General features: G+C 36.9%; 1 protein-coding gene across 2 annotated transcripts in view; it reads right to left on the reverse strand.

Annotated features, from left to right (window-relative positions):
- ANKRD13C (ankyrin repeat domain 13C) overlaps positions 1-21,348 on the reverse strand; it is a 100,196-nt gene that overhangs the window by 57,638 nt on the left and 21,210 nt on the right. The window contains exon 2 of one of the 2 annotated variants that reach the window (XM_058538280.1): positions 15,758-15,799. The exons of the other annotated variant lie outside the window; for it this stretch is intronic. Within the exon in view, the coding sequence (XP_058394263.1) occupies positions 15,758-15,799 (42 nt within the window). The remainder of the gene's footprint in view (positions 1-15,757; positions 15,800-21,348) is intronic. 2 annotated transcript variants of the gene reach the window in all.

The following is a 21,348-nucleotide window of genomic DNA, read 5'->3' on the forward strand; positions in this document are numbered from 1 at the left end:
TTAAAATACTAAAAAGAAAGTTGCATGACAGTATATAAAGCAATATCCCACTTACGTAAACTAAGGTATAGGATTGGTATAATTTATATATATGCTAGACATGTCAACTATATTTTCTAATATGCCACAGATCCTGCTGAACAGGTGTCCTTCACTCACCAGTCACAACTCAACTGATGTAGGAAAGAGCAACTAATGAAAAGTCAGATAATCATGGATATGCCAACGACCTATGACATATTCTCATACATTAAAAAAAAAAAAAGAACTGCATCAATCAAATGCCTTTTCTCAGTAATTTTAACAATGAATAACAAGAAAACAAGGTAGTTAACAACCACACGAAGGCTTAAAGAATGCATAAATGTGCCACAAAGAAGTTAGGACTTAAGGAGTCTGCACAAAATGAAATTATGAGAAACAGAAATCACATATAAATAAGCAAAAGCTATAAAAGTGATAAAATATAAAGAGAGTAGATGGGACAAACAGGACAGTTGGGAAAAAACAGAACATGCAGGGAGACCTTTATGAGAGTGAAAATCATACTAATCCTAGAGTTATTTCAGGGAAAAATAAAAAATTGTAGATCCAGAAAAGACTAAGAATAAATTAAAAGTTACAGCAACTGGTCTGAAGAACCTTTCTCTGATGTCTTACCAAAAGGATAAGAATTAAAGATTAGCATTCTAGGGAGCGACATCAGCATCACGGCAGGGTGAACTTCCCCCATTGAACTCTCCTCCTCTAAGACACAACAAAAAGGACATTTATATTCCAACAAAAGCTATTCACACAACAAGGAGACATCTGAGGCACCCAAGCAGCCATACACCCAAGGACTGAGGTGCTGGAATCCCCTGAGTGAGTGGAAGGAGGTAAGAGGAGCTCCCTTCCTTCCCCAAGGACTGCGACCCAGAGACACAGACCACGTGGCTCTCAGGGGCAGGGAGGGGGGGCTCACCGCATGAAAACCGGTGCTCTCCAAGACCCCTTGCAGCCTGTGGGAATTCCCCTACAGAGAGATTGGAACTGTTGCGAGAGTACTTTCAACAACCTAGCCCCTCAGGAATGCAGAGAGGATAGCGAGGCGAGAAACCTCTGAGATGGGGGAGATGAAAGTAAGCACCCATCCCCCACCCAGCGCACCCAGCCGGCACTTCAGCACAGCGGCGCTTCAGCTCAGCCCCGTCCCCAGAGGCCTCGGCCCCAGGCACCCGGGCCCCAGCATCAGGGGCAGTGTGACTGCACCCCGACTTCACAGGCAGTGGCCCCCAGGTACCAGGGCCCGACCAGCAGTGGGGTGAGCCTGCGCCTCCACACCAGAGGCAGCGGCAGTTCAGGCCCCACTGCACCACAGCCCCAGCTGCCCCGGATCCACCGTGCCATGGACCTAGCTCCTTTGGCTTGACTGTGCCCCAGCTCCAGCTGCATCACCTTGACAGTGCCCCACACTCAGCTCCTTTGGCTTGACCGCCCCACCTCCGTGGCTCCAGCTGCTGCAGCTTGACCTGTGCTCAGGCTCCAGCTAACTTGGTGCCAGCAACTTTGGCCCACCACACTCCAGTTCCAACTTCTTGGGCCCACCACACTACAGTTTGAGCTTCTTTGGCCCAGCGGCACACCAGCTCCTGCTTCTTCGGCCCGGCAGCGCTCCAGCTCCTGCTTCTTTGGTCCAGTGGCACTTCAGCTGCAGCTACTTCAACCCACCCGCACTCAAGCCCCAGCTGCTTCAGCCCAGCTGCACTCCAGTCCCAGCTATTGCCACGCTCGAGCTCCAGCTGTTCCCACGCTTCACCCCCAACAGCCTTTGCTCAGCCACGATTCAGATCAGCAAGGGGCCGACGAGAGTGCCTGTGGATTGAGGCGGGCCACAATACACAGCCCTTGACCCCCAGCGGCAGCAAGAGGAAACAGTGACCATATATTTTCACTATGAGGAAAAGTAAGCCAACACCAGCAGGCACCAAGCAAAAATATATTAAATCTCCACACCAAAAGGAAAATGACAAGTACCCAGAAGTCAACCCAGAACGCACAGAAACGTATAACATTAATGATAGATAATTCAAAATAGCCATCATAAAAAAGCGTAATGAAATATAAGAAAACACAGACAGACAATAACAATGAAATCAGGAGTTTCTTCACAAAAGAGATTGAAACTGTAAAAAAAAAGCAATCACAAATCTTAGAGATGAAAAACACAATAGAGGAGATAAAGACAAATCTGGAGGCCTTAAGCACCAGAGCTGACAATATGGAGGAAAGAATTAGCAATATTGAGGACAGCAATGCAGAAATGCCCCAGATGGAGGAGGAAAGAGAACTAAGACTAAAAAGAAATGAAGAAACTATCCGAGAAATATCCGACTCTATTAAGAAATCCAACATAAGGATTATAGGTATTCCAGAGGGAGAAGAGAGGGAAAAAAGAGCAGAGAACTTGTTCAAAGAAATAATATCTGAGAACTTCCCAAACCTGGGGAAGGAGCTAGAAATACCAGTGAATGAAATCAATACATCTCCTAAATATATCAACACGAAAAGAACCTCTCCAAGGCATATTGTAGTAAAGTGGGCAAAAGTCAACAACAAAGAAAAAATATTAAGGGAAGCTAGACAAAAAAAAAATAACATACAAAGGATTTCCTATCAGGCTCTCAGCCGATTTCTCAACAGAAACGTTACAGGCTAGGAGAGAGTGAAACGATACATTCAAAATTCTGAAGGACAAAAACTTTCAGCCAAGAATACTCTATCCAGAGAAAATATACTTCAGATATGATGGAGAAATAATAACTATCCCAGATAAACAAAAGCTAAGGGAGCTCATTGCCACAAGACCCCCACTACAATAAGTGCTCAAGAAGGCCCTCAATCTTGAGGAAAAAAAGAGAAAGAGGATTGAAAGTTTTGAACAAGAAGGAAAATAGGTCGACAAAACCAAAAAAATTGCAGTCTTCTATCAAAATAGATTAGCAAACACTTAATTATAAAACCAAAGATCAAGGGAAGGTAAACACCAAGAATAAACATAACCTCATCATGTTAAACACGAACTCACGACACAAGAAGGAATAAGATGTGACAACAATAACTTAGAAGGGGAAGAGGAAAGGCATCGAATCAACTTAGTCTAAGGGAATAAGAGGCCATCAAAAAATGGACTATCACACCCATGACATTTTTTATACAAACCTCATGGTAACCACTAACCAAATAATCAGAACAGAATCACACACTATAAAGAAAGAGAAAGCTAAGAGAAACCCCACACAGAACTACCAAACTGAATTGGTGGTCCAAAACACATGGGACAAGAAACAAAAGAAATGCAAAAGAACGAGAAAAAGAGCGATAAAATAACAACAACAAGCCCCCGTATATCAATAATTACCCTAAATGTAAATGGCCTGAACTCTCCAATCAAAAAACACAGAGTGGTGGGAGGGATTAAAAAACAAGACCCAAAAATATGCTACCTCCAGGAAACACATCTCAGCTCTAAACACAAACACAAGCTCAGAGTGAAAGGGTGGAAGACAATACTCCAAGCTAATGGCAAACAATAGAAAGCAGGTGTTGCCATGCTTTTATCAGACAAAGTTGACTTCAAGATAAAACAGGTAATGAGAGACAAAGAGGGGCAATATATAATGATAAAAGGGACACTCCACCGAGAAAACATATCACTTTTAAATATATATGCATCCAATACAGGAGCACCAAGGTAAATAAAGCAACTATTAACAAACCTAAAATGAGATATTAACAACACAATAATAGTAGGGGATATTAACACCCCACTCTCATCAACAGACAGATCATCAAGACAGAAAATCAATAAGGAAATAATGGACTTAAACAGAAACCTTGATGAGATGGACTTAATAGATATATACAGAGCACTCCATCCAAACACAGCAGATTACACATTCTTCTCAAGCGTGCATGGAACATTCTCAACAATAGACCATATGTTGGGTTACAAGGCATCCTTATACAAATTTAAGAAGATTGAAATCATAACAAGCATCGTTTTTGACCATAATACCATGAAGCTAGAAATCAACTACAAGGAAAAAACCAGAAACCTGTAGAGACTCAACAACATGCTACTAAACAACCAATGGATCATTGATGAAATCAAAGGAGAAATCAAATCATATCTGGAGACAAATGAAAATGAAAATACACTGCACCAACTCATATGGGATGCAGCAAAAGTGGTCCTGAGAGGGAAACTCATAGCAATAGAGACCCACCTTAATAAACAAGAAAAAGCCCAAATAAGCAACCTCAAACTACGCCTAACAGAATTAGAAAAAGAAGAACAAACAAAGCCTAAAGTCAGCAGGAGGAGGGAAATAATAAAAATCAGAGCAGAAATAAATGAAATTGAAACGAAATAAGAGTAGGAAGTATCAGTGAAACCAAGAGCTGGTTCTTTGAGAAGATAAACAAAATTGACAAACCCTTAGCCAGACTCACCAAGAAAAAAAGAAAGAAGGCTCAAATAAATAAAATTAGAAATGAAAAAGGAGAAATTACAACAGATACCACAGAAATACAAAAGCTTATAAGAAAATACTATGAAAACCCATATGTCAACAAATTGGACAATCTAGAAGAAATGGATAAATTCTTAGACTCATACAATCTCCCAAAACTGAATCAAGAAGAAATAGAGAAACTGAATAGGCCAATCACAAGTAAAGAGATTGAAACAGTAATCAAAAAGCTCCCAAAAAATAAAACTCCAGGACCAGATGGCTTCTCTGGAGAATTTTACCAAACATTCAAAGAAGACTTAATACCTATCCTTCTCAAACTATTCCAAAAAATAGAGGAAGATGGAACACTTCCCAACAAATCCTACTAGGCCAACATCACCCTGATACCAAAGCCAGACAAAGACAATACTAAGAAGGAAAACCACAGACCAATAGCCCTGATGAACACAGATGCAAAAATCCTCCACAAAATATTCGCAAACCAAATACAGCAATACATTAAAAAGATCATACACCATGATCAACTGGGATTTATACCAGGGACACAGGGATGGTTGAACATCTGCAAATCAATCAATGTGATACACCACATTAACAAAATGAGGAATAAAAACCATATGATCATCTCAATAGATGCAGAGGAGGCTTTTGACAAGATCCAACATCCATTTATGATAAAAACTCTCAACAAAATGGGTATAGAAGGAAAGTATCTTAACATAATAAAGATCATATACAACAAACTCACAGCCAAAATCATACTCAATGGAGAAAAACTGAAAGCCATCCCTCTGAAAACAGGAACAAGACAAGGGTGCCCACTCTCGCCACTCTTATTCAACACAGTACTGGAGGTTCTGGCCAGAGCAATTAGGCAAGAAAAAGGCATAAAAGGAATCCAAATAGGCAAGGAAGAAGTGAAACTCTTGCTGTTTGCAGATGACATGTTCTTATAAAGAGAAAACCCTAAAGAATCCATTGGAAAACTATTAGAAATGATCAACAACTACAGCAAAGTTCCAGGGTACAAAATCAACTTACAGAAATCAGTTGCATTTCTATATACCAACAACGAACTAACAGAAAGAGAACTCAAGAAGACAATCCGATTTACAACTGCAACAAAAAGAATAAAATATCTAGGAATAAATTTAACCAAGGAGGTGAAAGACCTATAAAATGAAAACAATAAGGCATTATTGAGTGAAATCAATGATGACATAAAGAAATGGAAAAATATTCCATGCACTTGGATGGGAAGAATAAACATAGTTAAAATGTCCATACTCCCTAAAGCAATCTACAGATTCAATGCAATCCCAATGAGAATCCCAAGGACATTCTTCACAGAAATAGAACAAAGAATACTAACATTCATATGGGGCAACAAAAGACCCAGAATAGCTAAAGCAATCCTGAGAAAGAAGAACGAAGCTGGAGGCATCACAATCCCTGACTTCAAAACATACTACAAAGTGATAGTAATTAAAACAGCATGGTACTGGTACAAAAACAGACACGCAGATCAATGGAACAGAATTGAAAGTCCAGAAATAAAACCTCATAACTATGGGCAGTAATCTTTGACAAAGGAGCTCAGGACATATAATGGAGAAAGGAAAGTTTCTTCAATAAGTGGTGCTGGGAAAACTGGACAGCCACTTGCAACAATTAACTCAAAATGGATCAAAGACCTGAAGGTGAGACCTGAAACTATAAAACACATGGAGGAAAATAGAGGTAGTACACTATTCATCATCAGCCATAAAGGGATGTTTCTGAATTCCATGTCTACTCAGACAAGGGAAACAAAAGAAAAAATAAACAAGTGGCACTTCATCAGATTAAAGAGCTTGTACAAGGCAAATGAAACCAGGACCAAAATGAACAGGGAACCCACCAGCTGGGAAAAAATATTTGCAAACCATATATCTGACAAGGGATTAATCTCCATAATATATAAAGAACTCACACAACTGAATAACAAAAAAACAAACAACCCAATCAAAAAATGGGCAGAGGAAATGAACAGACACTTCTCCAAAGAAGATATACAGATGGCCAATAGGCACATGAAAAGATACTCAACATCGCTAATCATCAGGGAAATGCAAATCAAAACGACACTAAGATATCATCTTACACCCATTAGAATGGCTATAATCACCAAGACAAAAAGCAACAAATGCTGGAGAGGCTGTGGAGAAAGGGGAACCCTAATCCACTGCTCGTGGGAATGCAAACTGGTGCAGCCTCTATGGAAAACAGTATGGAGATTCCTCAAAAAATTAAAAATAGAAACACGTTATGATCCAGCTATCCCACTCCTGGGTATCTACCCAACAAACCCGAAATTAACAATCCAAAGAGGCTTATGCACCCCTATGTTCAACGCAGCATTATTCACTATAGCCAAGACATGGAAGCAACCCAAGTGTCCCTCGATTGATGATTGGATAAAGAAGATGTGGTATATATATACCATGGAATACTACTCAGCCATAAAAAAAGACAAAATTGTCCCATTTGCAACAACATGGACGGACCTGGAGGGTATTATGTTAAGTGAAATAAGCCAGAAAGAGAAAGACAAACAGTGCATGATTTCACTCATATGTGGAAGATAAACCAACACACGGACAGATAGAACTGTTTGGTGGTTACCAGGGGCTAGGGGGGTGGGGAGTGGGTACAAGGGGTGGAGGGATGCACCTATATGGTGACTGATAAACAATAATGTACAACAAAAATTTCACAATAAAAAAATTATAGTAATAAAAGAAAATTATATTAATGTAAAAATAGGTAAGTAGATCAATGAAACAAAACTAATTGCCCACAAATAGAAGCATGTGTGTATGAGAATTCAGTATGTGATAAAGCTGGCCTACCTTAGCGGTCAGGAAAGACCAGCTTATTCAACAGATGGTGTTGAAGGCTTTGGGAAAAAATTAAGTCAGATTCCTATCTCACATCACACACAAATACAAATTTTAAATTGATTAGAGATTGGCATTTAAAAAACAAAATACAAAAGTCCTAAAAAAGGAGATTGCATTAATTTCCTATTGCTGCTGTTACAAATTGCAACAAACAGTTATTTAATACAACACAAACTTGTTCTCTTAAAGTTCTGGAGGTCAGAGTTTGAAATGGGTCTCATTGGGCTGAACTTAAGGGCCAAGATCCTTTCTGGAGGTTGTAGGAGAGACTCCGGCTTCTAGAGGCCGCCTGGACTCCTTGGCTCGTGTCCTCCTCCCATCTTCAAAGCCAGCAATGCCCAGTGGCGTCTTACCCTACACCACTCTGACCCTCCCTCCTCAGCCTCCTTCTTTCCCTTATCAGAACCCTTGTGATTACACCTTGATGGTCCAGGATAATCTCCTCAGTTTAATGTCAGCTGTTTAAAAATCCTAATTCCATCTACAACCTAAATTCTCATCCATCATGTGACCTAACATATACACAGGTTCTGGGAATTAGTACATGGACATATTTGGGGACCATTTTTCTGCCTACCACAAGATATAGAAGAATATTTTTGTAATCTTGGATTGTAAAACTTTTCTAAACAAAACTAAAACCTCAGATTACATAAAAGAAAATTTTGACAGATTTGGCTATTTCATAAAAACTTGGAAGTGTCAATGAGCAAAATACCAGTTTGAAAAACAAGCAAAATACTGTGATTAAATATTTACTACATATAAGAGAGAAAGGATTTATATACAAACATATAAAAATTCCTTTAAATTCACTAATAGAAAAATAAAGATATGAACTCAAATGAAAAATAGTCAAAGACAATTCAAAAGTACATAAATAAATACTTTTTGAAAAGATAATCACTTTCACTGCTAGTTGTGTAAATGCGAATTGTAGCAAAAATGAGATTTTTTTAAGCCATTAAATTGGGAAATTTGAAAAAAGATTAAAATTCTATGTTTTTGAATATCTGGACAGATACTCTTACAATACTGTTCATGGTAATGAAAATTAACACACCATTTTTTTTTATTATTAAACATTTATTTATTTATTTATTTATTTTTGTGAGGAAGATCAGCTCTGAGCTAACATCCATGCTAATCCTCCTCTTTTTGCTGAGGAAGACCGTCTCTGAGCTAACATCTATTGCCAATCCTCCTCCTTCTTTTTCCCCCAAAGCCCCAGTAGATAGTTGTATGTCATAGTTGCACATCCTTCTAGTTGCTGTATGTGGGACGCGGCCTCAGCATGGCCGGAGAAGTGGTGCGTTGTTGAGCGCCCGGGATCCAAACCCGGGGCCGCCAGTAGCGGAGTGCGTGCACTTAACCACTAAGACACGGGGCCGGCCCTAACACAACATTTTTGAAGAACAATTTGATAGCATCTATCAACGTTTTGATTGCATATACCTTTAGTGCAATAATTTAACTTCTAGGATCTATCTTAGAAATATTTGTGAATGTGTGTAAACATATGCATTTTGAAATATTATTTGTAACAGTAAGATTTTGAAATTCACTAAAATGTCCATCAGTAGATAAACGATTAGGTGTATATATATATTTTTATACGCATATACACATACATACACGCATACCATGGAAAGCTATGGAATAGAGAATAAGAATTAGAAGAGGTTCAATCAAAATGTTGAACTGAACACACACATTTACACTCCTACCCATATAAAATCCCCTGAAATGCCAGAAAAGACACTTTTGAAAAGAAAATAAAGCTGCAACATTTCAGAAAAATAAGAAACTAAGTCATTCACCTGAAATTTTGAAAGAGCTCTGAAAGCTTGAAAGGAGTAAAAACAAAAAACCATAGCCCACAATGTGTGAAGGCAACTATTATGAAGATAGGAACATATGCAAGAGCTTCTAATGAAAAGGTCAATGAGTACCAGACCAATGGATACCTCGAACGTTTATCGGAGCGATTAGTAGAAAAGCATCTTTCAAAGGAGCTAAGTTAGTTCGACCCAACCTCCGAGGATCTGGCAGAAGAGGTGGGTGCCCTGATGTCACCCTATCTGCGTTAAAGAGATGGTAGAAATAAGTTCAAATTTATCAGTAATAAAAATAAATATGGTAGCTGGCCCAGCGGCGTAGTGGTTAAGTTTGCACACTCTGCTTTGGCAGCCTGGGTTTCGTGGGTTCATTCGGGGACACACAATCTTCCTCAAGAAAAAAGAGAGGAAAATTGGCAACGGATGTTAGCTCAGGGCCAATCTTCCTCAGCAAATAAATAAACAAATAAATAAATAAATAAGAATCAATATATTATCCCAGAAATGTTTAAAAAAAAAGATATTAATCTACACGTTAATGTTATTGCAATGGACCCTGTGGTGCACTGCCCAGATCCCCCTTTAGATTACAGGATTTAGTCCCCTAGCTGCTAAAAGCGCTGCTGGCAGACAGCCCTCAGGTGTGCCTTCTCTTCAAGGAGTGCCTGGGCTGACCAGAGCTCCTGAAGCAAGGTCATGGCCTCTTCCAAGGCAGCCTGAATCCAATGACTGATCAACACAGGACTGTGAAGGCCCAGACCAGGCACCCTAACTTGGGGCAACTTGGAAGGGCCATCACGGTTTTAACACTTCTCATGGGGTTATCTGAGGTCCTCTTAAGAAAAGGAAGATAGAAAACAAGATCCTTCCAAAAAAACAATACCCAATTAGAAAATATAGAGGATCCTGTTCACAATTGCAACAAAATCCATAAAATGAATAGGAAAAATGTAACAAATGTATAAAACCCATACTAACAAAATTATAAGATTTTCTAAGAGATAGAATAGAAACTTTAATAAATTGACCAAAAAAACACAAAAGTTCCAGCTGGGAGAAGATAAAGTTATAAACATGCAATTCTCCCATAATAATCTTCAAAGTCAAAGCAATTACAATCAAAATCACAGGAAGATTTTTTAGAGAGTTTGATAAGCTTGTTCTAAAGTTGATTATGGTAAAGAAAATGCAAAATAATTTAAAAAATGGCTAAAATTTGGGGATATTTAACATTTTTGGTGCACTGTCACATGAATTATCTTATAATCCTCACTGTAACACTATCATCCTCATCGCAAGTAAGGAAATTGAGATTTAAAGAGGCTAAATGACTCGTCCAACATCACGAAATGAGCAAGAGGCAAAGTATTACCTCCGATCCCAGCTGATCTGACCCAGAGTCTCCACTTTTAGCCACTAAACTCCTTTGCTTCCAAAGATATGAGTCAGTAAATTCTTAAAAGGAAGAACAAGGATGAGGGACTCAGAATGGCAATTTAATAGTTGTAATAATTAAAGAATATCATGTATATTCGAAAATAGAAAATAAAGTCCAAGAAAGGATCCGTAGATACATACATAGTTTATAATAAAGGTAGCATTTCATGTTAGTGGAGAGAAGGTGGTCTAGTCAATAAACGGTGTTAATATAATTGGAAAATTTAAAGTTTCAAAGTTTGGAAAAACGATGTTTGGCAAAAAATAGTGTTTACCCTACCTCACGACATATACTAAATGCATTAAAGATATAAATGAATTAAAAATTATAAAAATACACAATATATAAAAGAATATTTTTCTAATATTAGAGTAGAAAGGTCTTAAATAAGGCACAAACTTCAAAAAACATAAAGAAAAAATAGACTGACTTGACCTAATAAAAGCTCAAAACTTTTGTGTGACAGAAGATACCATAAACTAAATCAAAACACAAGTGACAGACTGGGACAAAATATTTGCAAGATATATAACAGACAAAGCATCAATAGCCAGATTATGTAAGGTGTTTTTTAAATGAGTAGGAAAATAAAAAATTCTCATGAGAAAATGTATATGTATAGGTGTATGTGTGTGCATAGATATATTGATGATAGATAAACAGATGTAATTTCAGGCAATTTGCAAAAAAAAAGTAGTCATTAAAAATTTTTAAAGATGTTTAATCTCACCAATAATCAGAAAAAAGCAAATCAAAAACAAAAATGAAATATTATTTTTGCCTATCTGAGTGGCAAATCTATTACAGGTTGATAGTAAAAGGTATTGGCAATGCTTTGAGAAAATGAGCATTCTTAAGCAGTATCATTCCAGTATAAACTGGAGATGTCTTTCAGGAACGCATTCTTGGCAATATCTTTCCAATTTTTTCATGCTCCTTTCCACTGACCAAGCAACCTCACTGTTAGGAATGTTGCCTAAAAAGAATATTGGCAGCTGTGCCCTAAGATCTACGCACAGGAATGTTTAATGCAACATTATGAAGTATGAAAAATTTAGAAACAGATGTCTAAATATGAGGTATGTTTCTGTCCCCAAAAGCATCCTTCAGAATAGTCGTTTTGTAATTGACCCCCACAAATTCTCTCACGTTTCTCTGTGCCCTTTCAATCACTTTCTTTTGAACAACGAAATACTGTTTAAAGAAGATCTATGAGCCAAAACAAACTCTAATCAGTTAGAGAGACTGAGAGAAAGGCAGAAAAACTTCACACAGATGTCATAATCATTCCCTCGAGTATGACTTACAACTACAAGTGCTGGCTGTCAGGGTTAGCACGCCTTTTAAAGGAGACTTAAAAAAATAATTCACTAAGTAGATACGTACAGGAATAATGAAAAAAACAGCTGTCCTAATGTTATGCTAATGGGCACTTTTGGTTTAACTTGGGCTAGGCAGATGAGGGGTGGGCACAAGGGGTGGAGGGACGCACTTATATGGTGACTGACCAACAATAATGTACAATAAAAATTTCACAATAGAAAAAAAAAGAAAAAAACAAAAAGATTAGTATTCTGTTTCATCTCCTAAAGATTCCTGAACTCCTTTTTAAGTATAATGTTCTTTTACATTTCAACTCAAATTCTTAGTCCAAAAACTTTCCAGCCAACATGGCCAAAGTGGTCAATGGACCCAGAAATTCAAAAAAAAATCAAACTTCAATAGTGAAAACATAAGGTTATTCAGTAGGTTGAGTGAGAGAAAAGAAGTAAATAAAAGTATGCAAGTCCTACAGTATCTCTCTTTAATTCAATGTACAAATATTATTTGAATGCCCTGGGAATTTTTACTGTGTTTACAAACAAGTATACAAACAGAAAGTACACTTCTACAATAAAATCACTAAAGGTATAGTATATCTCTAAAGGAGGAGATAAAGGAGAATAGAGAGGCATAGACTGAACAATGGTATAATGTAAAATTAATTTATAGAATTAAGTATAAAATAGATGTTTTATATTCCACTACACATTTCAATCTCACTCTTGTGCAACCAGATATCAAAAATATTAAAGGCCATAAGGAAAAAAGCAACAAAGAGTATACAACTGGAAAAATGTAAATGGAAAAATGTAAATGGATCAGTATACTAATGGCCGTACCTACTCTACATGAAAAGGACTCAGAAAGAGCAAATACCAACATTATTTGCAGATCCTGAATCATCTAACCAAGTGTTTCCCAAAACACGGTCCACAGTACTCGAGTCTCTCAAGATACTTGTGAAAAAGAGCAAACACCAAATAAATGTGGGGAACAATGATTCCATATCCAATGCTTGCTCCAACTCAGAAGGTCACCATGCATTATTGAAATTCTAAGAAGGTGTACAATAAAGAAAACTGCTTAATAGTTATTAACCCACTATTTTCCAAATCTATTTGACCTGGAAAAGGAAACTATTTTCCTCTAAAAACTTATCAATATCCCATGAAACTAATGTTCTGTGAAACACATTTTGGACAGGCTGATAGAAGCCTATGAAGAAGAATAACAATACACAATACCTCCACCTACAATTAGAACACCTACACCTGGGATGGTAGATACATTTCATTTCACATTCAAATCCTGGTAAATTCATGTTTACTATTAAGGTGCTAAAATTAGAATAGCAATCAGACTTGGCATCAAATTAACTATGTCTGCCATGAAAACAGAAGGGAAGCATACTGCATGTTAGCTAACTTTGATGCAGACCATATCCTTTTTGAATGGTTCTCAGTAAAAAGAGAGCAAGGCAGTCCAGCATAATGGTTAGGAATCCAGGCTATGGAGCCAGACACTCCAAATTCAAGTCATCACTCTGCTACTTTACTCTGGGAAAACTGCTTAACCTCTCAGAGCTCACTTTTTTCATCTGAAATGGGGATAATAATATCTTCATGACATGGTTGCTGTGTTAAATGAGTAAATATGCATAAAGCACTAAAAACAGCATCAAGCGTATTGCAAATGATCAATACATTTCAGTTATTTTCTAAAGTTCTGATCCAATGTTCTTTGAAAAATAGTATAAGTTTTTATTGGTCAAATTGAGCCAACTACATCTGATATATTTTCACCAAGGTAACTAAACTAGAGATGACTATCATGGCCTGCCCTGCCTATATTCCTGCTAAACTAAACATTCTTCCTGTGTATAACTGATTCTCTCTCCTATCGCCAACTCTCACCCCAAGCCAGCCTGGCTAAAGATAATTTCACAGAAGTAAATAAGTATCCCAAAGATAATTCATTAGCTTGCCAGTCACTCATCACTGTGGCTTGGCCTGAAATGAACGACCAAACTTTTTGCTCAGAAATTCAGGAACCTAAGAAACTGAACTAGCTGGTGATGAACACTGAAACCAGAAAGTCATGAAGATTTAGGATCCTAGAACAGTTATTTTGGGCTATGTTCAATATTAGTAAACAGAGAAAAATCAATCAAGAAAAGGGAGAATATTACATATATATAAAGAAAAGCAGACACGCCATAAGAGATAGACAGATGATGGATGGATAGACAGATAGACAGACAACAGATAGACAGACAGATAGACAGACAGATAGATGGGGGGAGGGAGGGAGGAAGAAGGAAAGGAAGGAAGGAGAATGGCTGATCCTCCAAACTGTCTTAGTTACTGCTCTTCCTGAGATGTAGCTAGTGCTCTTATCTTGAGTTTCTACGGAATGTAGTTTCTTAATGAATCTCTCTTTACTTTGACTGAGTCTGTTCCTTGTAAGAAGGAAAAAAATAGCATAACTAAAGAAAGAAATAAAGAAAGATTTGAGTCACCAAACTATATAGAATTAAAATCAAAATTAAATTATCCTGCAGATCATATGCTTCACTTAAGCATATGAACTTAAAAACCAACTAGCAAAAGAATTTTATTTTTCAACAAAGCAAGTTCTAGTAACACCCCTGGGATAGCATACATTCAGATCAAATGTTTATACCAACAGGTACATTACACTATATAACAATAACAGATGTTCATAATGCTACTTCTAGATCATCAGAAAGAAAAATGTTAACAAAGATTCATTAGCCTGTTTAAAAATTCAAGTGTATATGTTTTTAAAAGGTTTTTAACAAACACATCCAAAATTTAAGAATCTAGCACTCAAAAGGTTGCAGATCAGCTATCTGGAATCTTCACTTTCCAGGATTACTGGGAATCCAGATAACTAAGATTTTACTACATCTAGAAATAGCCTTAAAAAGTAGATCCTTTAAATCACCTGTCTATCAGTTGTTTCTTTTTAAATTAAAAAGCAAGTATTACATTGTTACAATCCACCATACAAAAGGCTAGACTTACGAGTTTAGATATTCAAAATAGTCCATATTAAAGAATTTTATAAAACTCTTTGAATATTAAAAGTATTACAATAATTAATAAACCTTAATATTCGGAAATAAGAGTCTCCTTAAATTGTAAATATTTGTTTGATAAAATAACCAAGTAAGGGAAAAAAACCAGTTTCAAATGGCATAAAGGTTAGTACAGGATTTCCGTTACTCTTTGAAACAAAGTGCTACGGAAAATGAGAAAATATTTGTTTTTTGCATGTGTGTGTGAGGAAGATCAGCCCTGAGCTAACGTCTGTTGCCAATCTTACTCTTTTTGCTGAGGAAGATTGGCCCTAGGATAACATCTTTGCCCATCTTCCTCTATTTTATATAGGATGCCACCACAGCACAGCTTGACAAGCAGCGCCTCGGGTCTGCGACCGGGATCTGAACCTGCGAAACCAGGGCCGCTGCAGCTGCGAAGTGGGTGAACTCAATCACTACGCCATTGGGCTGGCCCCAAATATTTGTTATTTTTAATATACTGAATCCTAAGATCAATTAGCAAATAAAATAAACAGGTTAATTTTTAAAAACTCAGAAGATAAAATTAATCTTAAAATTTTTAAACTGACTATACATGAGTGAAGTTAAACATAAAAAAGAAAATATTTACTAACCTTTATTTCCTAACATCACAGCGAGATGTAAAGGAGTGTTTCCTAAAATTAAAAAAAAATTTAATTAGTGTAAAAATACAGGAGAATTTATTCAAAAGTGGTTTTAGCTCCTTCAGAAATTTCACTGACAGATTTTAAGCAAAAATAATGTGACTGCAAAATGATCCTGCTTATAAGGCAAATTCAAAGTCAGAGGATGCCATGGTTTCTTTTCTTTTCTTTTTTTTATAATTTTATTTATTTTTTTCCCCCCCAAAGCCCCAGTAGATAGTTGTATGTCATAGCTGCACAGCCTTCTAGCTGCTGTATGTGGGACGCGGCCTCAGCATGGCCGGAGAAGCGGTGGGTCAGTATGCGCCCGGGATCCAAACCTAGGCAGCCAGCAGCAGAGCACGCACACTTAACCGCTAAGCCACGAGGCTGGCCCGATGCCATGGTTTCTAAACACAATGTATCTTACTCCTCCTCCATCCACCCCCCGCCCCCCAAAAAGATACCCATTTTGCTTTTGGGATTTCTTTTCCAAACAGATTTCACAGATTCCTTTGCTGTTAATTTCTCTAACATATCATTCTTTGTTCATTCAACAAACAATTTAAATATCTACTATATACTCATCCTTGAGGATAAATATCAACAGGACCCAATCCCAGTACTCAAGTTGTTCAGAAGTCTTCTATTAGAGACTGATATGAAAATAAATAATTGCTATTATTATTTATCAGAATAGAAGGGAGTATAGAAGGGAACACAGGGCAGAGCACCTAATTTCGCCTGTGCAGAGAGAGTTAAATATTGAAGACAGACCACACTGAAATGAGTCTTGAAGAATGAGTTAGAAATTTGTAGTCAAAGTAACACTGACTAGTATTCCATGTTAAAAAAAATTCCCCCAAATTACATTCAAAGGCAAGAACAGTTTATATGTGGGAAACAAACAAAAATGTTTATGACTAGTGGGGGTAAAGTTTAGCTTGTAGGACAATAGTAAACAATGAAATGGGACAGATGAGCAAAAGACAAATTAATGAGGACCCGTAGGCTGTGCTAAAAAGTTTGGATTATATCTTATAGCTGATGTTATAGAATGATTAATTTAATTTCAAAATGATACCCCAAGCCACACTTATAGCCTATAAACCTCTTATTATAAAAGAAAGCAAACCTATAGTAATATTTGAAAATAAAGTTACTAAATAAAATTTATGTATACTGGTTTTCAGATATTAGTATTTTTACAGAAATCACCATATGAACAATTTTTGCCAATAAAATGAGCTACACACTTAGCAAGAAATAATATACAGGATAAAATAAGATGATTACTTTTTCTAAAAAGTTTGTGTGTGTTCTACCCCAATCTCTTAGTTTGACAAAACCTGCCAAGATGATTAAAACGTACACACTCACCTTTTGCTCAATAAAGACAGAATAGAATGGGAATTGTTGGCAAAGACAGCAAAATAACATTTTGTGCAAAATTTTGAATACACAAATAAGTTCACTAAATTTGAATTTTATCCATAAGTAATTTTACAAAAAAACCTGGATTACAGTAAATCTCTTGGTGTTAACTATTAGGAACAAAAAAAGACAGATTTGGGGACATAATTCACTTTACGTTTTTCAGAAATAACAATTTGAAGTACAAATTTCCATTAGTGACTAGGCAATATACTCCCCAGTTTTTACATCTCAGAACTCATCCTAGATAAGATATGGAAACCACTACAATACACATTGGTAATAATCATATATTGAAGCATGTCCCCAGAAAAGAGGCTTTGCTCACAACACTATTTAACAAGTGAGCTTCAGTAGTTGCCAATTTATTGGTATAAGCTATTTTCCAAAAAGACAAACTTCAATCCTCCCAAAATTTCACACCTTTTAGTGAGCTAGCTATCTTCTCAAACTACTATGTCATAATGTTAAAAAAATTTACATGGGTAAGAATAAAAACAAGGCAAATGAAGAAAGTATTTTGGTTTTAGAAGAGCACTGTTGATTGCTAGTTCAGTATGGAATATGCAATGAAGGAAAGTATTTTTCCCTGCAAATATATAAAAATATGAAGTTAGTAGAACTGATTTCTCTCTCTTCTCATGTTGAAATCATATACCTATCTTATAAAGACACTAATGATAAACTCTAAAAAACAACAAAACTATGTCAGTGATTTTTCTATTCCCCCCACCAAAACACTACAAGGTTAGGGACTCTCAATTGACTTTTCTGTATAAGGAACTCTCAGTAAGGCACAATTTTTCTACTATTGACTAACAACATGTTCAGGTCAAATACTACATGAAGATGCCTAAGAACAATTTTAAACTTAGTCATCCACTGATATAAGATTAAGAACCATCTGTGGGTCTGGTTAATAAACTATCCAGTGCCTTCAAAATCCTCAGCTTAATACAAGGTAAAAGAAATCCACTTGTAAGACCTCGAATAGCCAAAGCAATCTTGAGAAAGAAGAACAAAGCTGGAGGCATCACACTTCCGGATTTCAAACTGTATCACAAAGCTATGGTAATCAGAACAGTACGGTATTAGCATAAAAATATAAATAAATGGAATAGAATAGAGAACCCAGAAATAAACCCATGCATATGTGGTCAATTAACATACAACAAAGGAGCCAAGAATATACAATGGGGAAAGGACAGTATCTTCAATAAATAATGTTGGGGAAATGGACAGCCACACACAAAAGAATGAAACTGGATCACTATCTTACACTACACACAAAAGTTAACTCGAAATGTATTAAAGACTTGAACATAAGACCTGAAACCATAAAAGTCTTAGAAGAAAACATAGGCTCCTAGACATCAGTCGTGGCAAATGATTTTTGAATTTGACACCAAAGCAAAGTAAACAAAAGCAAAATAAACAAATGGGACTACATCAAACTAACAGCTTCTGCACAGCAAAGGAAACCATCAACGAGAGGAAAAGGCAACCCATAGAATGGGAGAAAATACTTGCAAATCATATATCTTATAAAAGCTTAATATACAAAATATATAAAGAACTCATATAACTAAATAGCAAAAAAAAAAAAAAAAAAAACCCAAACAATCTGATTAAAAAATGGGCAGAGAATCTGAATAGATTTATTTCCAAAGAAGACATACAGACGGCCAACAGGTACATCAAAAGATGCTCAATATCACTAACCATCGGAGAAATGCAAATCAAAACCACGAGATATCGCCTCACACCTGTTAGAATGGCTATTATCAAAAAGGCAAGCGATAACACATTCCGGTGAGGATGTGGAGAAAAGGGAACTCTGTGTACTGTTGGTAGGAATGTATAGTGGTGCCACTGCTATGGAAAACAGTATGGAGGTTACTCAAAAAATTAAAAATAGAACTACCACATGATACAGCAATTCCACTTCTGGATATTTATCTGAAGAAAACAAAAACACTAACTCGAAAAGATATATGCAGCCCCATGTTCACTGCAGCATTATTTACAATAGCCAAGATATGGAAACAAGCTAAGCGTCCATCAACAGATGAATGGATAAAGAAAATGTTGTATATATACAATGGAATATTATAAAGCCATAAAAAATGAAATCTTGGGCCCAGCCTGGTGGCATAGTGGTTAAGTTCACATGCTCCGCTTCAGCAGCCCCGAGTTTGCAGGTTCAGATCCCAGGCGCCGACCATGCTGCGGCAGGCGTCCCACATATAAACTAGAGGAAGATAGGCATAGATGTTAGCCCAGGGCCAATCTTCCTCAGCAAAAAGAGGACTGGCAACAAATGTTAGCTCAGGGCTAATCTTTCTCACAAAAAAAAAGAAAGAAATCTTGCCATTGGCGACAACATGGATGGACTTTGAGGTCATTGCACTAAGTGAAATAAGTCAGATAGAGCAAGACAAATACCATACGATCTCACATGAGAAATCTAAAAAAAAAAACAAAACCAAGCTCACAGATACAGAGGACAGACTGCTTGCTGTCAGAGGTGATGGGTGGGGGATGGATGAAATGGGTGAAGGCAGTCTAAAGGTACAAACTTCCAGTTACAAAATAAGTTACAAAATAAGTAAGTCACGGGGATGTAATATACAGCATAAAGACTATAGTTAATGATACTGTATTGTATATTTGAAAGTTGCTAAGAGAGTATATTTTAAAAGTTATCACAAGAAAAAATATTCTTCTAATTGTGTATAGTGACAGATGTTAACTAGACTTATTGTGGCGATCATTTCACAATATATATAAATATTGCACCATTATGTTGTATACCTGAAACCAACATAACATTGTATGTCAATTATACCTCAATTAAAAAAAAGAATATATTGCAAAAGAAAGCAAATTTTTGTCTCAAAATGCTAAATCCTAGGTGGATCTGTAGAAGGTACACATTTTCTGTTTTACTAAAAACAGCAATTTGTTATTCTAAACAATATTTAGTTTCTGATCAGCTCCAGAAAAAAAAAAAAAAAAGAAATCCACATGTATAAGTATCAATTTCCAATTTGACTGGTCTAGAATAAGATCATCTTCCTCCTTTTCTAAATATTGAACTAAATTTCATTAAGTTTGCATTCATATTCTAAGACTATTAATCAAGACCAAAAGGTAGTCATAAAAAGGAAACAAACTTGTTGACAAACTACTGCCAGAAACAAAAGTTCAACACCAAGTATGCCAAAACCAAGTCTTTCCTTTGGCTATCGTTAACTCCCACTGCCTCTTCTCCAGTTTAAGCTCTCATCATCTTATCTGAATACCTATTGCAACAATCTTCTAACCGTCTCCTTGCCTCCAGTCTTGCGCCATTTCAATATCCTCTCCATACCGGAATAATAATATTAAAACAAACCCTTGACCACGTTACACGTCCACTTAAAAGACTGGAAACTCTCTATATTTTATCTTTAACATGGCTTAAAAGGTTCTTGATTATATGTCCTTACCTTCCTTTCTTCTCCTATTTTCTTCCTCACCCTATATCTCATCTGAACTGCATGCAATAAATTCTCCAATAAGCCAAGTTCTCACGCTTTTAGACACATTTTATTAATCCTTCCTAAATGTTCCTTCCCCATCTGCCTGCTATATTAATACTTACCTTTCAGGGCTTAGCTCAAACATCACCTCTGGAATGAAGCCTTCTCTGGCCTCTTCTAGGCAATCAGATGTCCTTCTACCCTGCTTCCAAAGCCCTCTATACCTAGCGATTTATTGCAGCAATTTTCACACTAAATTGTACTTTTAATTTGAGGTGTAAACATCTGTTTCCTTCATTAGATGTTAACTTCAGGATGACTAGATACATATTTTGTTCATTTATGCATACCAAATGCTTCACACACACATCTGATATTCGCAAGACGGTCAGTAAGCATTTGTGAACAAAGGTATGAGAAAGAGCTCTGAGTATAGCAACCAACCTTAATATCAGTAGATACATGGGCCGGCCCCGTGGCGTAGCGGTTAAGTGCTCGCGCTCCGCTGCGGGCAGCCCGGGTTCAGATCCCGGGCACACACCGACGCACCGCTTCTCCGGCCATGCTGAGGCCGTGTCCCACATACAGCAACTAGAAGGATGT

This window comes from Diceros bicornis, chromosome 4 (genome assembly GCF_020826845.1).
Source record: "Diceros bicornis minor isolate mBicDic1 chromosome 4, mDicBic1.mat.cur, whole genome shotgun sequence".
Taxonomy (NCBI): domain Eukaryota; kingdom Metazoa; phylum Chordata; class Mammalia; order Perissodactyla; family Rhinocerotidae; genus Diceros; species Diceros bicornis.